The sequence below is a fragment of the Emys orbicularis genome, chromosome 8 (assembly GCF_028017835.1).
Source record: "Emys orbicularis isolate rEmyOrb1 chromosome 8, rEmyOrb1.hap1, whole genome shotgun sequence".
NCBI lineage: Eukaryota > Metazoa > Chordata > Testudines > Emydidae > Emys > Emys orbicularis.
Genome location: NC_088690.1, coordinates 61,256,639 through 61,276,546, shown reverse-complemented (window position 1 = coordinate 61,276,546; position 19,908 = coordinate 61,256,639). Strand labels below are relative to the sequence as shown.

The window sequence follows — 19,908 nt, the reverse complement described above, 5'->3', positions numbered from 1 at the left end:
CTCCTACATTTACTGGGAAATCCCATATGTTTTTGATATCACAACCTCTTATGTCATGTTATGAAGCCTTTGAACAACAAGTGAAAAGGAATGCAGAGCTTTTTGGAAGAAGACAGGCATATATCCCAATGGTCTGACTGTTGTTTTATCCTTACTTGTGAAGTTTGGAATCTAGAGGTTCCAGGCAATTATGCAGATAGTTGATGAATCTGGGGCACCCACTCAGGATAATTCACCTTTCTCTGCAGAGGAGTGGTTTCTCCCTGCCCCCCTAGTTGAATTCCCCCAAGGAGGAGAAACTTTCCCTCTTTATTGATTTGTAGAGTGGTGTCAGGAACAAAGCCCTGAATTCAGGATCTTTTAAGCAGAAAGCAGAACTCTTGAGGGAGGAAAGACATCATGTGAATCATTAAGAATGTTAAGTTTCTCTTCAAAAAAAATCCTGTCTAACTTTGGTAAGGGAAAATGACTTTGGAGGCTCTTGGACAGAGCTAGGTGGAGAAGCAGTAGTAATGCTCCTTCAAGCTCAGCTAGGAAAAGTGACGGGGGAGATCGCCTACAGTGAATAAATTCACTATTGCCTTTGCTTAGAGAGAAAGAGAAAGAATGGGAGAAGGGAGATGAAAGTAACACACCAGACTGCTCAAAAAAAAAAAATAGAACCACTGAAGGAAGGTTGCTAGGCACCACAGAATGAGGCTGGATGGTTAGCAATAACAGCAGCTGAGGCAAGGGCTGGGGGGGGGGGGGGGGGGTGAGGGAGGGGAAGAAGAGTGGTACAGCTGTCCCAGAGAGTGAGAAGCCCCTACAGCTTTTTCTGCTCTGGGAAAGATACCAGAAAGTACCCTTGTAAGAAGTGGTGCTGTGACTGTACCAGTAGAAACTGAAGTGGCCGGAGATAAAGAGGAACTGGACAACATACAGAGGGAAACTCTCCCATATGACAAGAAAGGTTTGTTCCTCCCTCCATGAAGGACTGAGCGGTTGGCATTTCTTCTCCATCTTACCTTCATCACAGTCTTATCCTCTATTTCAGGGGTGGGCAAACTACAGCCCGTGGGCCGCATCCAGCCCACCAGCTGTTTTAATCTGGCCCTCAAGCTCCCGCTGGGGAGCGAGATCTTGGGCCGCTCCGCACAGCTCCCAGAAGCAGCGGCATGTCCCCTCTCCAGCTCCTATGCATAGGGGCAGCCAGGGAGCTCCGCTCACACACCGCCCCCGCCCCAAGCGCCACCCCCGCAGCTCCCATTGGCCTGGAACTGTGGCCAATAGGAGCTGCAGGGGCAGGGCCCGCGGACAGGGCGGTGCGCAGCAGAGCCGCCTGGCCAGGACGGAGGGGGGACATGCCGCTGCTTCCGGGAGCTGCTTGAGGTAAGTGCTACCTGGAGCTTGAACCCCTGAACCACGCCCCAATGCCCCGCCCCACCCCCCCATGCCCCAACCCCCTACCCCAGCGTTGATCCCCCTCCAAACCCCTCGGTCCCAGCCTGGAGCACCCTCCTGCACCCCAAACTCCTCAGCCCCAGCCCCAAGCCAGAGCCTGCACCACCAGCTGGAGCCCACACTCCCCCACAAACCACAAACCCCTGCTCCAGCCCTGATCCCCCTCCCGTCTTCCGAACCCCTCGGTCTCAGCCTGGGGCATCCTCCTATACCACAAACCCCTCATCCCCAGCCCCACTCCGGAGCCTGTACCCCCAGCCAGAGCCCTCACCCCCTCCTGCACCCCAACCCCAATTTTGTGAGCATTCATGGCCCACCATACAATTTCTATACTCAGATATGGCCCTCGGGCCAAAAAGTCTGCCCACCCCATTCTATTTTGTGGTCTCCCTGAGGGGGAAAATTGCTGCTAGCTGTGGAGGAGAAAATCCCTATGCTCTGCAAAAAAAACCAGGGATGCCCGCAAGTCTATGGGAACAGAACTGGCTGTATCCTGAAATGGGTGGAGCCAATTCTATCCCAATCTGGCTCTGCCTCCAAGTCCATGCAGCACAGAGAAAACCATAGTAGAAACAGTTAATATGAGACTTTAGTTTTGGTTCTATTAACAACATAACTGAGTACTATTATAAAAATTATATTACAAAGGTATTGAACTCCAAGCACTATCAAAAGTACATGAGTCCAATAAGGTCCCTTTTAGTACGAGACAGCATCACCACTTTTTCATTTGAGCAAAAAACCTACCAAAACAAAGTGAGTCAGACACATGTATCAATGAATACATAATAGATTAAAGTCTCATTTTGTTCCCTACATACTAGCAATTTTCTAGGCTTACTGTCATCTAATTCAGTTCTAACGTCCCTTATTAAAAAGCTTGATATGTAAAGAAGCTTAAATAACTGAGTTTTTAAAGACAGAGGCTAGGAAAGTCCTACAACAACTATAAATCCTCAGGAGTCTTGGAATGTAATCAAGAATGTGTGACACAATGGAAGAATGATTGATCTCTAGCTTTGTCACCTCCCCTTGCCTACTCATTATCCTGTCCATGTGTGTAGATACTAAGCAATAAGGTTTGACAGGTAAAGTGATTAGCAAGAGCTAATCGCAACCCTGGAGAATTCATGCTTCTAATTCCTTGCGATTATCCCACACTAAGTATCCTTATTTCTACAATTTCACATCTTCATTATAGGGAAGGAACAAAAAGTTTGAGACATACTGATGAGGCAGAAGGATAACTATTCTGAAATACTGAACAGGCAATTTCAGCAGAGCAAAGCTGTGCAACACTTCAGGATTACTCTGCTCCTCTGGGATACTCACCTGCTGAAAAATAATACTCATCACATGACATGGAATAAGAGGCCTCATTAATTAAATGCAAGAGACTTAATGCAGCATTAAGAGTATGCTATTAGAAAAAATTCACAAATTTCAATAAAGATGAAAAACAATATTTATGTTAGAGCTCCACAAGCTATGTTCTAGGATACAGATATCAATAGACCTCTTTCCCTATGCACAAATAGGACACTTGAGATAAACTAATGCGCTCACACCCATAGATCCTACATTTGGATATATGGGGTCAAAACATTTTCTGCAGATGACAAGACTTGGGACATAATCGTTCCGAAGTTTGGTGGCCTTCATAAAAGTGAAAATCACTGGAATCTGTCTAAGGAGCAACTGGTAAGCTCTTTCTTTATAGTTAAGTGTACAGTTGAGAGATTTTTTCCTTTTGTTGTAAATGACACTGGCCAACTAATTTTAGAAATGTTTTTAAATTAAACATATGTAAATACACCATGAGACAATGTGTGATTTTTTTAAAAAAATATATATATCTAAAATTAAATTAAATTAAACCAGACCAAAAAAAAAATTGCATTTGCGCAATGTGGCTGAGTTAACAATGCTGTTGTGAAACCTTAACTTTTAACATTGTTATTTTAACTGTGCAACTGTAACTGGGTTTTGCATTTGTTTTCCCTTTTTTTTTTTTAAAAAAAAGAAAAGCTAAAAAATATTCCAGAGCTGTTTAGCTTGACCTTAGCAAGCCCCTTGCTCTACACCTTTTTCAGCAGAAGAGATTGTCGGATCAAGGAACTAAGAAGTGTACACTTAATTAACTATGCACACATATGGAAAACACATGTCCATGTTAAATTTGCACTGCACACAAATAGATTTTCTATTATGAATGATTAATACATACTTTTCAAAGAAGTTGTACTTCTGCTTTGTTTAAAAGCCATTGGTATCCATGAGTTTTAAACTTAAGCCATTAGGATTTTTTTCCAAGGAAAGGTGGTTAGAATATTTTAATTACACGAGGAAAGTTATTTTTGCACCATGTTTCCAAACTCAAAAGGATTTTGCTCAAATTAAAAAAAAAAAAAAAAAAAAAATCTTTGTGAAGAAACCATGCACGGATAACTTCAGCCCCAAAAGATCAGTGTTTTAGAAAATTACTAGCATGTGAAAACAAGGAACTCTAATGGGAGATTCTTCTGCAATTGCTACAACTTACATTTCCCTTTTAGAGGACCAATGAACATGAAATTGAAAGATGTTTTTTCAACTTAAGAACTGAGTCATGTTCTGCTCCAAAGTGCAAGTACATAAAAGTACACCTCTACCCCGATATAACGCTGTCCTCGGGAGCCAAAAAATCTTACCGCGTTATAGGTGAAACTGCGTTATATCCAACTTGCTTTGATCCGCCGGAGTGCGCCCCCCCGGAGCACGGCTTTACCGTGTTATATCCGAATTCGTGTTATATCGGGTCGCGTTATATCCGGGTAGAGGTGTAGCATCTTCTTATAACTATAGACCTTCTCCTTAAGAGCATCCAGGAGCATTTGGTTACTTTTCTGACCAAAATAAAAGCTTTATTATTTATTTCTATTTCTATTTCAGACCCAACACAACTAAGACAGAGATGGATTCTATGCTGGCTCACACACAGTTATTCTGCAATTAGAATTTGTGATTTTTATTGTTGGTGATGTGAGAGCCCAAAAGTATGGAGCTCGATGTTCTGAATCCAGGCTGAGTTTTCAGTTTTAGGAGTTGGAAAAAAAATTTTATAAACTCAAACTGAGCCAATCTTATCTGGAGCCATCAAGAGACTCTGAATATAGAATTCCAAGAAGCTATTTTTACAAAGTAACAGAATAAAAAGTCAGTAAGAATCTTAGGACTTATAGTTTGAAAAGTAATAGGATCTAACCTATTTGGTAGTTTACAATACATGTTATTCCAACCACCTTATAGGCATATAACTTGTTCCAGTCTCCTTGCAACTAGGGCTGTAGCTGTTTATTATGTACTTTGAATATGCTAGTATCCAGAATGGCACAGGTAAATTCACTCTGGGAGCTTATCAAGCGCACAGTATCAGACAAGGAATTTATCTAGCTTGTCTAGGAACTGCAACACAAGTGTTATGTAAAAATATCAAACTCTGTTTAGAAAATCCTGTAATAATAATGTACTGCAGCAGGTTAGGAAATGTCGCTTCCAAACAATATAGTATCTTAAAGGAATATCAAATTATGCCAAAAAATCAAAACAGACACTTGCCACTCTACAGAAAAAGAGCTTTTCTAACCCAACTTGCTCTTCGGGTACATCTATGCTGCAATTAGACACCCGCAGCTGGCCTATGTCAGCTAACTTGGGCTTGTGGGGTTGTAAAACTGCAGTGTAAATGTTTGATCTCAGGCTGGAGCCCAGGCTCTGGGACCCTCACCTCTCATGGGGTGATGGCTCTGGCTCGGGATGCAGGCTCTGGGGTGGGGCTGGGGATGAGGGGTTTGGGGTGCAGGAGGGTGCTTGGGCTGGGACCAAGGGGTTCAGAGGGGGATCAAGGCTGGGGTAGGGGATTGGGGCACAGGGAGGAGTAGCTCAGGGATGCAGGCTCCAGGCAGCACTTACCTCAAGGAGCTTCTGGAAGCAGCAGCAGCATGTCCCCCTCCGGCTCCTATGCAGAGGCGCAGCCAGGCAACTCTGCTGCGCGCCGCCACATCCGCAGGCGCCGCCCCTGCAGCTCCCACTGGCCACAGTTCCCAGCCATTGGGAGCTGCGAGCGTGGCGCTTGGGGCAGGGGCAGCATGCGGAGCGGAGCCCCCTGGCTGCCCCTATGCATAGGGGCCGCTGCTTCCGGGAGCCGTGCGGAGCAGCCCCCGACCCTGCTCCCCGGCGGGAGCCGCACAGAGCGGGGCAAGCCCCAGAACCCGCTCCCCAGCGGGAGCTCGAGGGCCAGATTAAAACGGCTGGTGGGCCGGATGCGGCCCACGGGCCGTAGTTTACCCACCCCTGCACTAGAGGCATGTCTCCACTGCAAAGTTAACTCAGGTGACCAGCACGCAAGGTTAGCCTCAGCTGGGAATGAGCAGCCACAGTGCAAAACAATACTAGAATTACGGTGTCTTCACTGGTGCCGCACTCACCCGGGTGCATTGCTAGAAATTCTTTGTACTGCTGCAAGCTGAGCCGCTCTGATTCTTTTGGGAGAACTTGTTTGTCCTTCTGGGCATACAAATGGAAGCCTCACTCAGGTTTTAGCCTTCAGCCACAGACAAACCAACTAGCCTGAGTTGAAAGCATCAAACTCAGGTGAAAGGATTATGTGTGTGGATGGGAGGGGAGCGGGGTAATGCCAGAGTAAGAGCCAAGTTAACTTTGCAGTGAAGACCTATCTTGATTCAAATTTTTGAAGTCTTCTTCACAACCGTAACAGCTAGAGATTTTTGTTTATTTAAGATGAAAGCAGAGATACTGAAGATAGGGGGGCCAGATAGCAAATGTGAAAAAATCTGGACGGGGGTGGGAGGTAATCAGTACCTATTTAAGAAAAATCCCCAAATATGGGGACTGTCCCTATAAAATCGGGACATCTGGTCACCCTAACTGAATACTAAGATAGGTGCTAAACACATGAACAAACCAATCCAAGTTCTACTACCACCCAAAATGAACATACTTCTCTGAGCAAAGTTTTTTACCCTTCCTTCTTTTAAATTGTGCATTAAAATGTTTAAGAGAAGCAGGGTTAAGAACTACAAGGTGGATGCTTTATAAAGTACAGAAAATAGAGAGGGAAGAGATCCATTAGGGTTATCGAAGACCATGCCCAACCAATGCAGAACTGCAGTCTGTTAGAAGCTAGTTTTAAACTATGTAAATCATAGTGCTTTCACCATTTCATATTGGAAGTTACTCCTAGTCTAATAAACCCTGTATTTAAGAAATTATTCCTGATATTGCACCTAAATTTCTCTGTCTCGGTTCCATCCCATTACTCCTCCCCAGGGGCCTTATCTACTGAAGAGTGCCATCAACTTCAATGGGCTTTGGATCAGGCCTTATAACTTGCTTGGCCACTCTGGACAGTTCCTCTACTATCATTGGTATTTACAGCCTGCAAATACTTTAGGCTTGCACTCTTGTTGCCCCCCTCACTAGTCAAACAGCAAAGGTATACATGTTCTACTTTAAATCTTTCATCAAAAATCAGGCCCTCCAGATCCCCAGCCATTTTGGAGACTTTTTATTGCAATTCTTTCCAATTGGTTGGTATATTTCTGATACTAAGGTTCGCAGCATTGTATAATATTCCAGGTGCAGTTTCATTACAAATGGAACCACCACTTCCATGGTTTTGGACATGATACCTACACATCAACTCTCTCCCCCCCCCCCCCCAAAAGGGGGGGGGGGGAGAATCCACATGAAATACGAGTTTGTAATGCTGTATGTTGGTAGAAGAGCCAATTTTCTGTCCACCATCACCTCCATGTCTCTTGTTCCATTTTGGCATTATTACTTTTTAAGTCCCTCTTCCCACACTTTTGATTATTCGTGTTTTGGATTTTTTCTGTGCTGTATTACCTTCCTTTTATTTTTCCTATTTTAATCTCATTTTGTTATTTTCTGCCCATTTAAAAAAAAAAAAAAAAAAAAAAAACACCACATCTTGAGTGCCTTTATATTAATTCTTTGTTCTTACTGATTTTTGTAACTTATCCCCATTTGGTACTGTGACTGAGTGAAATTAACATTCTTCCAGATCCTGAAAACATTGACATTTTTGATACATTTTGGAAACAATTTTAAAAGGTGCCTACCAGCCTTCACTCCCTCACTTTCCATTTTCCCCTCACACTTGCATCTTGTTTCAAGAATTTGCCACAAGTTGCCAGCACGGACTCTTTCCTTTACAATTTCCCCTCTCCACATGTATGCAAACCACAATATGAAACAAAAAGGCAATGTAGGTTAAAGACCAAAGCTGTCGTATTTAAACTGATCTATTCTCCTTGAAATCCAGGTACACCTCTACCCCGATATAACGCTGTCCTCTGGAGCCAAAAAATCTTACCGCGTTATAGGTGAAACAGCGTTATATCGAACTTGCTTTGATTTGCTGGAGTGCGCAGCCCCCCCGAGCACTGCTTTACCGTGTTATATCCAAATTCGTGTTATATCGGGTTGTGTTATATCAGGGTAGAGGTGTATTTCAAATACCCCTGGGCAGCTGAGAATTTTCTTCTCAGTGAGGAGATCATTTCAGGCTGACCTATTTTTCTTTTTTTTTTTTTTTTTTTTTTTTTAAAAAGATGGAAAAGGCCTCACCCACTAGCAAAAACAAAAACAAAATCTGCTACCTCTCTTTTATTTCTCCTGGCAACCTTGAGGAATTCCATAAGGATCTGTAGTTGAGCAGCATGGGACTCCTGTAACAGAAAATTAAATTTAAAGAGAAAAGGTAGATTAATTTAATGCATAATTCACAGCAGGCATGGAAACAAATCACTTTCATTTAGAAGTAGGGGAAAGGAGCAGCACATTAAGTCACAATTACAAGTAAGGTGGTTTTGCTTTGCTTCTAGGTTTCAAAGTTCTGGTTGGCACATGGCAAAGTTTTACATTATATTACACAAATATTCTCCTTTTGTGTATTACAAGTAGTTAATAGGCAAAGCACATTTTTCATTCTCATCCCAGTTGGAGTGATTTCAGACCCTTTTGGAACAAAGGGTGCTCATCTTCCACTGTTGGCAGATCTTGAGCTTTCACCTCTAATCAATCAACATGCTCAAGTGGAATAATTTGGTTTCAGAAAATGACAACCCTTTCCCCAAATGAACATTTCACAGAAGCACAAAAAGAGCTTCTGTAACGGAAAATAAATTTGCTAGTGAAGATTAACTGTTTTGGGAAAGGGAAAGAGGTGTTTCCGTTTCCCAAATAAATTAATTCTTTACGTTTTTCTTTGCAATGACCAGAACCTTGAGGAGGCAAGAAGGAAACAGGAATGTAGATTCTCTCTCTCTACTCCCAACATCAGTGCAGCACTAATACTAGACTGGCATATGGAAGAGCAATTTGCACAGATCTTAGAAAAACTCATTTACAGTAGGACTGAGTATGAGCTCAAAGGTGGGCCGGGGGAAAGGGCATCAGGGATCCATTATGGGGGAAAAACAGCTGAGAAGGATGGGATAAACTACTTTTCTGGTCTGGTTCTTTTGCTATTGTAAGATGGTTCCATAATAACCAGAAAAGGAGGTAGGTAAAATTTACAGAGGAACACTTTCAGTTTTTAAATCGGAATGGGTACCTCCAAAAGTGTAAGTGAAGCATTACTATTCCAACAACTAGATGATGCTTCTATTCTGAAGATGATAGTCTTATAACTGAACAGGATATCAGCTCTCCATTTCAAAGCTCTCTGCTCAATCATATTTGTGGTGATAACCTGATGTGTTTCACGTGTGTCATTCCAAGACTTCCAGAAGAAAACAGATTTACTATGAAGTCTGACCCCAGCCCAATGGAGAACTTTAAACAATACCCCCAAGGGGTCTGTCCTATATACACAGGAAAGTATACGTGTAAATCCCCACACAATCTGATTAAAAGACCTCTTTTACATTTAATATAGCAATTTTGTTACCAGAAATGTAAAAGGGATTTTATTTTAGTGTATTTCTTTTCCCTACAGGAACCGAGCAAAAAGATTATGACTTAATTGATCCTGAAAGCCTCCAAGAGTTCTTAATTAAAAATTATTTTGTTCTAATGTACATGCCACTGGCATAAAGTCTGCCCATCCATGTATCAACTGCCAGCTAATTCCACGTCCAATATTAGACCACTTCCCCTCTTACACACACTTCTTCATCGACTGGGTTGCATTAGGCCTGTCTCCTCTCACATTGTTGGTTTCAGCCGATCATTTTCCAGCAAGATAGCCAGCTCCAGAATTATACTCAAATACCAATTATAACAACATTATACAAAAACAAATAGACTTCAGTTTATTCATAGTGACAGACTGCTTTGTACCTTATAAACATTCATACTGCTATGATATGCAAGACAACTACAGTTTTCCTTTAAGCATAAAAAAGAAAAGGTCCTGATTTTCAGAGATGCTGATCGCTCATAAATTCTCTTGGCTTCACATTGGGAGCTGTAAGAGCTAAAAATCTCATGTTTCACAGTAACTCCTTCAAGGTGCAAATAAATTAGTAAACATATGGAACTTCCCCTTATAGAGTTATTGTTTAGTTAGATCCTCAAATTTTACATACTTTGAAGTGAAATGTTCACTTAGCAAATGTCTAATTATATCAAAGAAAGACAGTGTACTCTAACTGCCACTTGCTGTATTCCCTTTCCCACTGAAATTTTCTCTCAGCTTTCCCTTCAGCATGATCCTGCCTCAAGTGAGAGCATAAATAAATGTTTATTGCATCATACTCCAATACTGGACATAGGTTGCAGTCATGAAAGTCAGTGAGATGGAGAAGCGCTCAATACTAAAGCAATGGGATCCTATAGAAAACCCTAAGATTAATTCTGCATTATGATTCCATTGCAGAAACAAGGAAATCTTTTTGGAAGGAAGATGCCTGTGATTAATCACAATTTATTAGTAAATGAAATAAGACAAGAAAAGCTCCTTACTGCCTCCAACTGCTTCTTCTTTTGCACAAGCAGCTCCAACATCAAGTTAACATTGGCCAAGTCAAGGTTATCTTGATCAGTTCCCAATAAGTCTTGAAATATCTGCCATCTGTGTCCATTCTAAAAAAAAGGACAAGAGAGCAGAGGAAGAGAAGGTAAATACCAGTCAGAGTTATTTGACATAAGATATTTAAACTAGTATTGCAGTATTTCATCCTTTGTAAAGTACACAACAAAGTAGTTTTCAAAAAGAAGAATTCCCAAAAAGGTATAGGAAACAGTTATTTATCCTGTGATGTTGCTGGGGCGTGATACAACTTATCTCGTAGCGGAAGTAGTTTGATGAACTACCCTATGCTAGGGTAGAGCTGTAAGGTAGACCTTGTACAGGGAGACTTTGGCAAACCAGTAAAGTGCTTGAAACCACTATGGCTTATTGTTAAAAAGCAACCTAGTCAGCAGGCTGTAAAATGGCCATGCAGCTTGACCAAGGCAGGAGGGGCGGGGGTTTTGGGTGCCATGGAAAGGGCAGCTTGACCCCGCATCCTTCCTGATAAGAATTGTGTTGAAGTTGCTGATACATGCATTTTAAAAGAGCAGGATGTACCCCCAGGAATGTCTATTGGGGTCTCAAGGCTGCAAGCTCTGGAAAATCCCACACCTGGTTAATCAATAATCAGAAGGAACCTCTTTGCTTGCCCATTGGAACTGCTTGCTTAACAAGTTTTCTTTAAGGGAGATGTCATTCTATTACTAATGTATAAATAAGGGGGGAAAGCTTGAGATGGGGGACTCGTGTGGGGACTCTTCAGGACTGGTCTCTCCCTCTGGATGCATCTTGTGTTCCCCACCGGCAGACGGGCTGCCACTGTGCACCTCGAGAGCCACGCTCAGCTTTGGTAATTATCAGGGGTTGGGGGTGTTTTACTAATCTTGTTGCATGTGTAAGTGCTTGAGTCTAAGTAAAGTTTAGCTTTAAGAGAAAGCACTCGTGTTGTCCTGTTTGTGCCAGCCATCTATCGGTTGGATGGCCATGTCTCCCGATTTATTTCTTGAAAGAACCCCGGGTAACAACCTGTGTGTTTACCACAAGTCTGGTGCCATTAACAACTTCAGGAATTGGCAAAACAAGTAGAGAAATATCTTTAGCTCTCACTAAGAAACAAAGCCAGATTAAAAACTGACCTAGATAGGACTGACTCGATAATTCAAGATGTTTTGTTACGCTGCAGGATCTAAGAGATTGGTGAAAGTTCTCCGATTTTCATTTATTGACTACTCACGCATTTTCAGTTAAGCATATGCGTTCACAGGACTGGGGATAAAAGCGGTAAACAACCCAATATTGTGGATAAGCAAAGTTTATTGTTTTGCTATGGCATGTGTGCGTTACAGCACCAAGTATGAGTAATGTAACAAGAATATACTACATTTATCAAGTAAAGAAAAGCACACTTTCATTTCAAGATGTTCATTTCTGAAGCGATAGGTTCCATTTCTCCTTCACAATTCTCTCATGCTGAAACACATTGGATTTTAATACAATAGAAAAAGTTGAAATAACTCCTAATAGGTGGCTTGTAGGGTTAGGAGAGGGTATGTGTGTGTGAAATAAACATGATCCTATTTCAGCACTTTTAAGTCATCCATATTTTAATAATTCGGGCAATTTGGACAGCAGCAACAATTCTTTACACTGTGGTTAATCCATTTCTACGTACAACTATTTCCATATGGGACAATCCAGTTTTCAAATTAAAAAAAAAATGTTGTCAGTGCAATTAACTGACGTGAGAAATAATTTTTTAAGTGTTTCAACAACCAAAAATCTTTGGTTTAGAAATAAATTGACAATACTTACACCTCAGAAAGTCAAAGAATAAACTACATTTAAATTAGAAGTGTTGTAAATAACCTGCTCAACCCAAAAATTTTAGCCATACGAAAAAAAAAAAATGAGTGTCATCCACATACAACTGTATTTCCTTTTATAAAATGCTTAGTAGATAGTTTAAGGAAATCATGAATACAAAAGATCTCAATTTTAATCTGGCACTAAACTACTGGAAATAGTTATGTAATGTTAAAACAAGTCCATTTGATTTGAAACAAACTAATACAACCTGAAATATCTTCTAACACATGCTGGATTCCAGTAAGAATGGAAAAAATAGGAAGAACAGAATAAATGTTTGAGTTACAGAAAACATTTTTTTTTCTCATTTGACATTGCCCCATGCAAAGTTTATTTTGGACAAAATATTTCAGAATACTTGTAAATTTAAAATTAGTGATATCTTTGAAGATCCAAGAATTTTTATTGAGACCACCTTAAAAAAGGGCATATCCCTCTACCCCGATATAACGCTGTCCTCGGGAGCCAAAAAAATCTTACCGTGTTATAGGTGAAACCGCGTTATATTGAACTTGCTTTGATCAGCCGGAGCGTGCAGCCCCGCCCCCCCAGAGTGCCGCTTTACTGCGTTATATCCGAATTAGTGTTATAGCGGGTCGCGTTATATCAGGGTAGAGGTGTAATTATAAGAAGGGCTAGTCTTAGAGGAAAACAGAATTCTGCAGAAATCAAAAATAATCTCCACATTGCTAAATGGGTACATCAGGCTGAATAAGCAAATTTAGGGAAAACATTCCAATAAAATGAGGAATACACATTTTAAAAGAAATAAGTCAGCTCCTTGAGGTGCAGGATTCACATGTAGTATGGATAAAGATGCCACATTTGCTTATTGTATACATTATTATACTTGCTTTAAACAATTATTAAAGGGACTGGGCAAAATCGTTTAGCTAGTACAGGTGCTTTTAGCTGAAGGTCCAATTCAACTGGACAGGAAGACTTGGGGATACTTCAACATGGTCTTTTAATTAAGCAAGAACTCCCTACAGGTTTCTGTAGTGCAGGTTTCACTTTTATTTTTTTTAAATGCAACTTGAATTTCTTCTCAACATTGAAAATGCAAATTTAGAACAAAGAAAGCAAACATACATAAAGTTTGTTAGTATACAAGTGTCTAGTAGGTATTTTTATTTGCTGCCAAAATGTAAACATGAGTATTTTTGGAATACACTCATGACAGTAAGTTTCCATGATAGTTATCTGTATCGTAGAAGAACCTAGTGGTGTGTTTCTCATAAGTGTGCTATCAATAGGGAGCAGGACAAATTCCTAAGGGAAAATAAGAGGAGAGAGATTCTGACTAAATGCACCCCTGTATTCATAACATACACAGTGTAATAAACTTTGTACAAAATATGCTTTGTGAGGTGTCATTTGAAAAATAACTCATTGGCCAATATCATTGTGAAATGTATGTAGTAACATTATATGTAAAGTTAAGAATTCCCCCTGCATGATGTTGGTAGCACATGTTCAACTGACACAGCCCTGACTAGGCAGGAGTGATTAAACAAGTCTGTCCTAAACAAAGGAATACGTGTTTACCTCAATTAACACTGATTTAGTAAACAGGGTCCCTAAGACAGCAAGAAGGAGGCAAGGCAAATCTACATTTCAGCATACACATGGAAGAAGAGCAAGCATGGGGCCACCTTCACCCCCAGACTCCACATCACATTCTTTATGGTTTAAATAAACTTTGCTTTGGGGGTAATCCTCAGAAGAATCCACTACAAAGGGTGACTGGATTACAGCAATGAGGGGCAAAAACACAGATCTCTCCCTCTCCTTTTTTTCCCCACCTAATACAACAAAGGAACCAGCCTTTTGACTTGGGGAGGGGAGGGGGGAAGGAACATCCTGACTTGAGAATTTGATCAGCAGTGTTGCTGGGAACATGTGGTAAGGATTTTACCTTGAATCAAGTTTAGTTTGTTAAGTTTAGTTACTAGAAAGAGTATTATCTTTATTTCTCTTGTAGCCATTTCTGACTTTAATGCCTTACACTTGTACTCACTTAAAATCTCTTCGTAGTTAAATACTCCCCCCTCCCCCCCCATTAAAATTAATCCAGTACTGTGTTTAAATTGAACTGTTTGCTACTTTAACTGGAGTTACCCAATCTGTTGCATACTGACCCCCACACAGGGGCAACAGACCTCTAATATCTGAACTGTCCAGGAGAAGGCTGAACAGTGCATAATACACGTATTTGGGGAAATTTGGGACTGGAGTGTGCTGGGGTCACCCTGAAAGTTATAACCAATGCTGCTGGAAGCCAGAGCGTGACTGGAGTGTTGCTGGCAGACCGCAGCTATATACAGACACGCAGGGTGTGACCTGCATGCTGTTTGGCTATTTGGGAGCAGTCCAGGTTGGGAGCTACAGCAGCAAAACACCCAAGATTGCAAGGCAGGTGGTGACACAACCCTTCACTAGTCTGGATTGCACCCTGGAGCGGGATACAGATGTGCACAGAAGCATCATGGAGAGTGTGGGTTACACAGGTGCAAGTTTTGAAACATATTAAATGGGGAGTCCCATGATGAAAAGCTAGTTGTGAATACATCTGTTAGCCTTAGTTATACTTTTCTTACCACCTAATTACTAAAAGCAGTCATTTGTACAACACAGTCCCGAAGCTCAAGCTACCTCAGTGGAAGGCTAGTTGTTCTCCTTCACTGACTGAAGGAAAAACATGAGTTTCATGCCTTGTAATATTGCTTTCTAAACTGATTTATACAATACATAAATGAGGGAGTGATAAGAACTGAATGAAGTCAGGCACAGTGCAGGCTGATGTTTTTCAAGTTTCCTGCCCAACAGCTCTGTGTATACATTCTGGTCCTAACACACCAGATCCTCTACACTATTCCAGTCCAGGGACTCTAATCAGCAGAAACTACTCATTATGCTAAACTGCATTCTCATTTTGTGACACAAACAATATCTAGAATGGAACCAGGTCATTTTACCTGGGATTAGAGCCAGGATTTCAATGCTCCAAAAGATTTCCTTACCCTTTTATGGCTGGCGCGATCATATGTATTAGTTGATTGGTGCCACAAACTTGCTATCAGTCTCAGCATAGCTACAATTTCCAACAACAAATGCCTGATTATTCCCTTTTGACGAGTATGCTTTTTTTCAGGTAACTTCCCAACCTCTATTAATCACATGATCAAAAAAATCAATCAATTAATCGCTTTGTTAAACAATAGAATACCTTTTAAATATTTTTGGATGTTTTCTACATTTTCAAATATATTTATTTCAATTAGAACACAGAATACAAAGTGTATGGTGCTCACTTTATATTTATGTTTTATTACAAATATTTGTACTGTAAAAAAACAAAAGAAATTATATTTTTCAATTCACCTAATACAAGTACTGTAGTGCAACTGCTTTATCATGAAAGTTGAACTTACAAATGTAGAATTATGTAAAAAAAAAAAAAACTGCATTCAAAAACAAAACAATGTAAAACTTTAGAGCCTACAAGTCCAGTCAGTCCTACTTCTTGTTCAGCCAAACACTCAGACAAACAAGTTTGTTTACATTTATGGGAGATAATGCTGCCCGCTTCTTGTTTACATCACCTGAAAATGAGAACAGGCGTTCGCATGGCACTGTTGTAGCCGGCATGACAAGATATTTACATGCCAGATGTCCCTTCATGCTTCAACCACCATTCCAGAGGACATGCTTCCATGCTGATGACAGGTTCTGCTCGATAACGATCCAAAGCAGTGCAGACTGACATGTTCATTTTCATCGTCCGAGCAAGATGCCACCCACAAAAGGTTGATTTTCTTTTTTGGTGATTCGGGTTCTGTAGTTTCCGCATCGGACTGTTGCTCTTTTAAGACTTCTGAAAACATGCTCCACACCTGAGCAATTAGCTGAACAAGAAAGGACTGAGTGGACATGTAGGCTCTAAAGTTTCACATTGTTATATAATTTCACTCAAAAACAAAACAAAAAAAATCTGCATTTGTAAGTTGCACTCTCACGATAAAGAGATTGCACTAGAGTACTTGTATGAGGTGAACTGAAAAATACTATTTCTTTTGTTTATCATTTTTACAGTGCAAATATTCGTAAAAAAATATAAAGTGAGCACCATACACTTTGTATTCTGTGTTGTAAACTGAAATCAAATATTTGAAAATGTACAAAAGCATCCAAATTATTGAAATATATTAAATTGGTATTCTATTGTTTAACAGTGTGATTAAAACGGTGATTAATTTTTTTTAGTTAAATCATGTGAGTTAACTGCGATTAATCAACAGCCCTACTATTAAGTATGTCTGATGACATCTAAAGTAGGACAACTGCTTGCTTCTACATTCATGATGGAAGGCAGAGAAGGAACAGCCAGAATGAACATGGCTGCTGTGATCCAAAGCTACGGATATAGGTTTATTCCCCTTAAAGTAAACTCTTCCCTTCACATAAATAGTGAGATTTGTCCTGCATTAACCTAGGCTATGCAGCAATTCCCATCCAAGACCATTAATAAAAACAAAGTAAGAAGAGTTGAAACATACGGTGCTACTCACTGAATGGTCCAGTTTGAATCGCTTTTCCTCAAATCTTTGCTTCTGTTTGAGGATGAGCTCATTCACTAAAAATCAGAAAGAAAACACCATGTTAAGGCAAGAGATGGATGGGTAACTTAACGAACATTAAAAAAAATTCTGCTTGAAGACTGTTTTACCTACTAAGTGTTAATTGTAACAACAAGATTAACCTAATTGAAAGATTAGAGAAAAATATTTTTTTTCAGATTACTGGGAACATTTGACAATGTTATCTACAAGCGGTTTCACTGATTCGCCCTACCTAGTCACTTTCTCTCTTTTGTCTTTCCTATAGCAACATGGGAGAGACTTTTCCTTAAAAACACAAACACAGCAGGACCGGGAGTAAGGGGCAGGTGTAGTTCCCAAAACTTCTTTAGTTCATCTTTCTAAATTACTATGATCATTTAATTAGACTAATTGTTTCAGCTCTGGGTAAAGTACAATCAGAAAAGAGTAAAAGAGATGAAGTGGTAACTGATTCACTGCAGATTAGCAAATAGCATCAAACAGGCCAAAAAAATTTTAAAAGCCCCCAAACAACAACATATTCTTTAAATATTTATTTTTTGGTATAATTTTGTTTCACATATTGATTTAGTCTCCCCCTACTCACTCTTTGACTAACAACCCCTGTTCCCCATACACCCAACACCCCCGTTTCTTTCGAGCTCCTTTAAAATCCTCAAAAAGCTTTATTAAAGAAAAGTTTATATATCAGAGTAGTTCACTCTCTCACTTTAATGGCCAAAAAAATATTTCCACATTTCAGTCTAGAATTGTAACAAAGGAAGTTTGTGCATGCACAGGAGCACTTTCTAAATAGGAATGCTTCTTTCCACATTCTTGAGGGGGGAGAATCTCAGAAATACGATTTATATAGGTGCACAGCTGCATAAGTATTGGAGAGTCAATGTGAATCAGGAAGATAAAGTCTGAATGAAACATCAAGGCATGAAAAAATAGAACAGAAGCTTTTAAATAATCTCAAACACCCAATTGCAATTGTTGTATTTTTCTGAAAGAATTCAGTGGAGCTCTGTGGGGGTCACAGGGGTTCACCCTCTAAATATAACCTGCAGAACAAAGGCCTTACAGCTTGTCTACATGAGGAAATTAGTGTGCAGTAAGTTTGGGTGTGAATTTAAATTGCACTAGCTACCCTGCACTAACTCACCACGTGGACATATTTACTGTGCACTAATAGAGCCCTCAGCCAGTTTAACTTAATGCACTTCCAAAGTGCATTAACCTAATGTGCTCAAAGGCACTCAATGCATGGTAAGAGTGTCCGCACAGGGAGATAGTGCAGAGTAACTAGCATGTGCTAGGCACTGCAGGATTTTTTTCCTGTGTAAACAAGCCCTTATATAAGGTATCCCATTCAGATCTAAATGCACTTGCCTCTCTTTTGTAAAGTATCTGAAACACTATAGTTTCCTTCTTTACTCCCGACACAGACTAGTTCCATGATTAAGAATATCCAGTCCATCATTCTAGGTTCCAACCCTTACTGAGGAAGGGAAGGAATTGTCCTTTATTTTTTAAAACAATACATTTTGGATTTGAGATAATTGTTTTTGAAATGTTTTCATTTCACTGTGACCTTTCATTTGTTATTTTACTTAAAATTAAAATATCAGCTCAACCCACAAAACTACTAAAGTTTACGTATTTCTCAGTATTTCCTAGTCCAACTTTCTTCCTTCCCTTGCCTCAATCTTTCAATTTTGATTCATTAGGATAGAAATACATGGGAAAATTAAGATATACATGCCATATGGTGCCTCATGACACATGCAACCCAAGTCTAAACCCCAAGTAAAATTGTATCACACACAGTCTAGTATCTTACAATGACTGCACCTTGTAAATACCTTATAGTCAAAAATATGTTGTAAGAGGTAGAGAAAATCAGTTCATAAGGATTTAATCTATGGTCTTCATTTTGCTTATTATAGAAGACCAATAACAATGGGCCAGATCCTCCCCAATGTAAATTGGCATCGCTCCATTGACGTCAGGGGTGCTATGTCAATTTACACCACCTGCCCTGCCCCACCGGATATAGTCACAAGCATGAGGGCTGATGAGTAGATTTTGTACCTGGAATTGTAAGTTTACAGGACAATTTTGCAAGGCTGTCTTTACTACTGCTAAACTCTTATCCTGAGACAGTGTTTCTAGTGCAAACAATTAAGCCTAAGACTCACCTAAAAAGTTGGGGTAAAGATGGTCTATGTTATCAACCACATAGTTACATTTGGGGCATCTGTTGTTATCCTCCAGACTCTGATGAATACATTTATAGCTATTCAAGGAAAGAAATAAAACAAGTTAGAGGCCATGAGGAAAAAGGCACAATGAAAGTGTAGTACAGATAACAGCAGAAAAATAATATCAGCACTTGATGAGGTGCTCCATACGCCCTGTTAGATAACAGCTGTAAATGGAGCACAAGGCTATATCTAAAAGGGAGTGATATCAGGATGTTCCAATATTAACTAGTAACGTCCTAAAGCAAAAGGGCAATTTAAAGCTTCATATCCAAAACTTGGATAGGCCACAATCCTGTTTCTGCCTTGGGTTAAGGAAGCGTCACTCAGCATATACATCAGGTTGAAGGACAGTATGTAATACACTAAGTGTCTTTGCCCACCAGGAGACCCATATCTTACATCTGAAGTCAATAAATGCTCTGCATAGCACAGACTGGCAGCTTTTACCACTTTTGTAAGCCCGGTACATGATAGCAGTGTCTGGAGTCTGTATAAAGTAACTTTGCCAGAATTGTAAAAAAAACTTAGTAAACGACATTATCCCTAGACTACAGGATTATCTGGCACCCACAGTAACTTTAAATGAAACACAGACAAAGCATCTTTGGTCTCAGCTTCTCCCACTTCCTTCCAGCAGAGTGGATTAATAAATGTCACGCCATAAGGGGCTTTCTGCTTCACTGCTAGG

At 40.2% G+C, this 19,908-nt stretch overlaps 1 protein-coding gene across 2 annotated transcripts in view; it reads right to left on the bottom strand.

Annotated features, from left to right (window-relative positions):
* COP1 (COP1 E3 ubiquitin ligase) overlaps nt 1-19,908 on the bottom strand; it is a 196,561-nt gene that overhangs the window by 174,813 nt on the left and 1,840 nt on the right. The window contains exons 2-5 of one of the 2 annotated variants that reach the window (XM_065409149.1): nt 19,155-19,252; nt 16,909-16,985; nt 10,435-10,554; nt 8,127-8,195 (exon numbers count right to left, since the gene is read on the bottom strand). In XM_065409149.1, coding sequence (XP_065265221.1) covers nt 8,127-8,195; nt 10,435-10,554; nt 16,909-16,985; nt 19,155-19,252 — 364 coding nt within the window. The remainder of the gene's footprint in view (nt 1-8,126; nt 8,196-10,434; nt 10,555-16,908; nt 16,986-19,154; nt 19,253-19,908) is intronic. The other variant, XM_065409150.1, reaches the window with a different exon arrangement.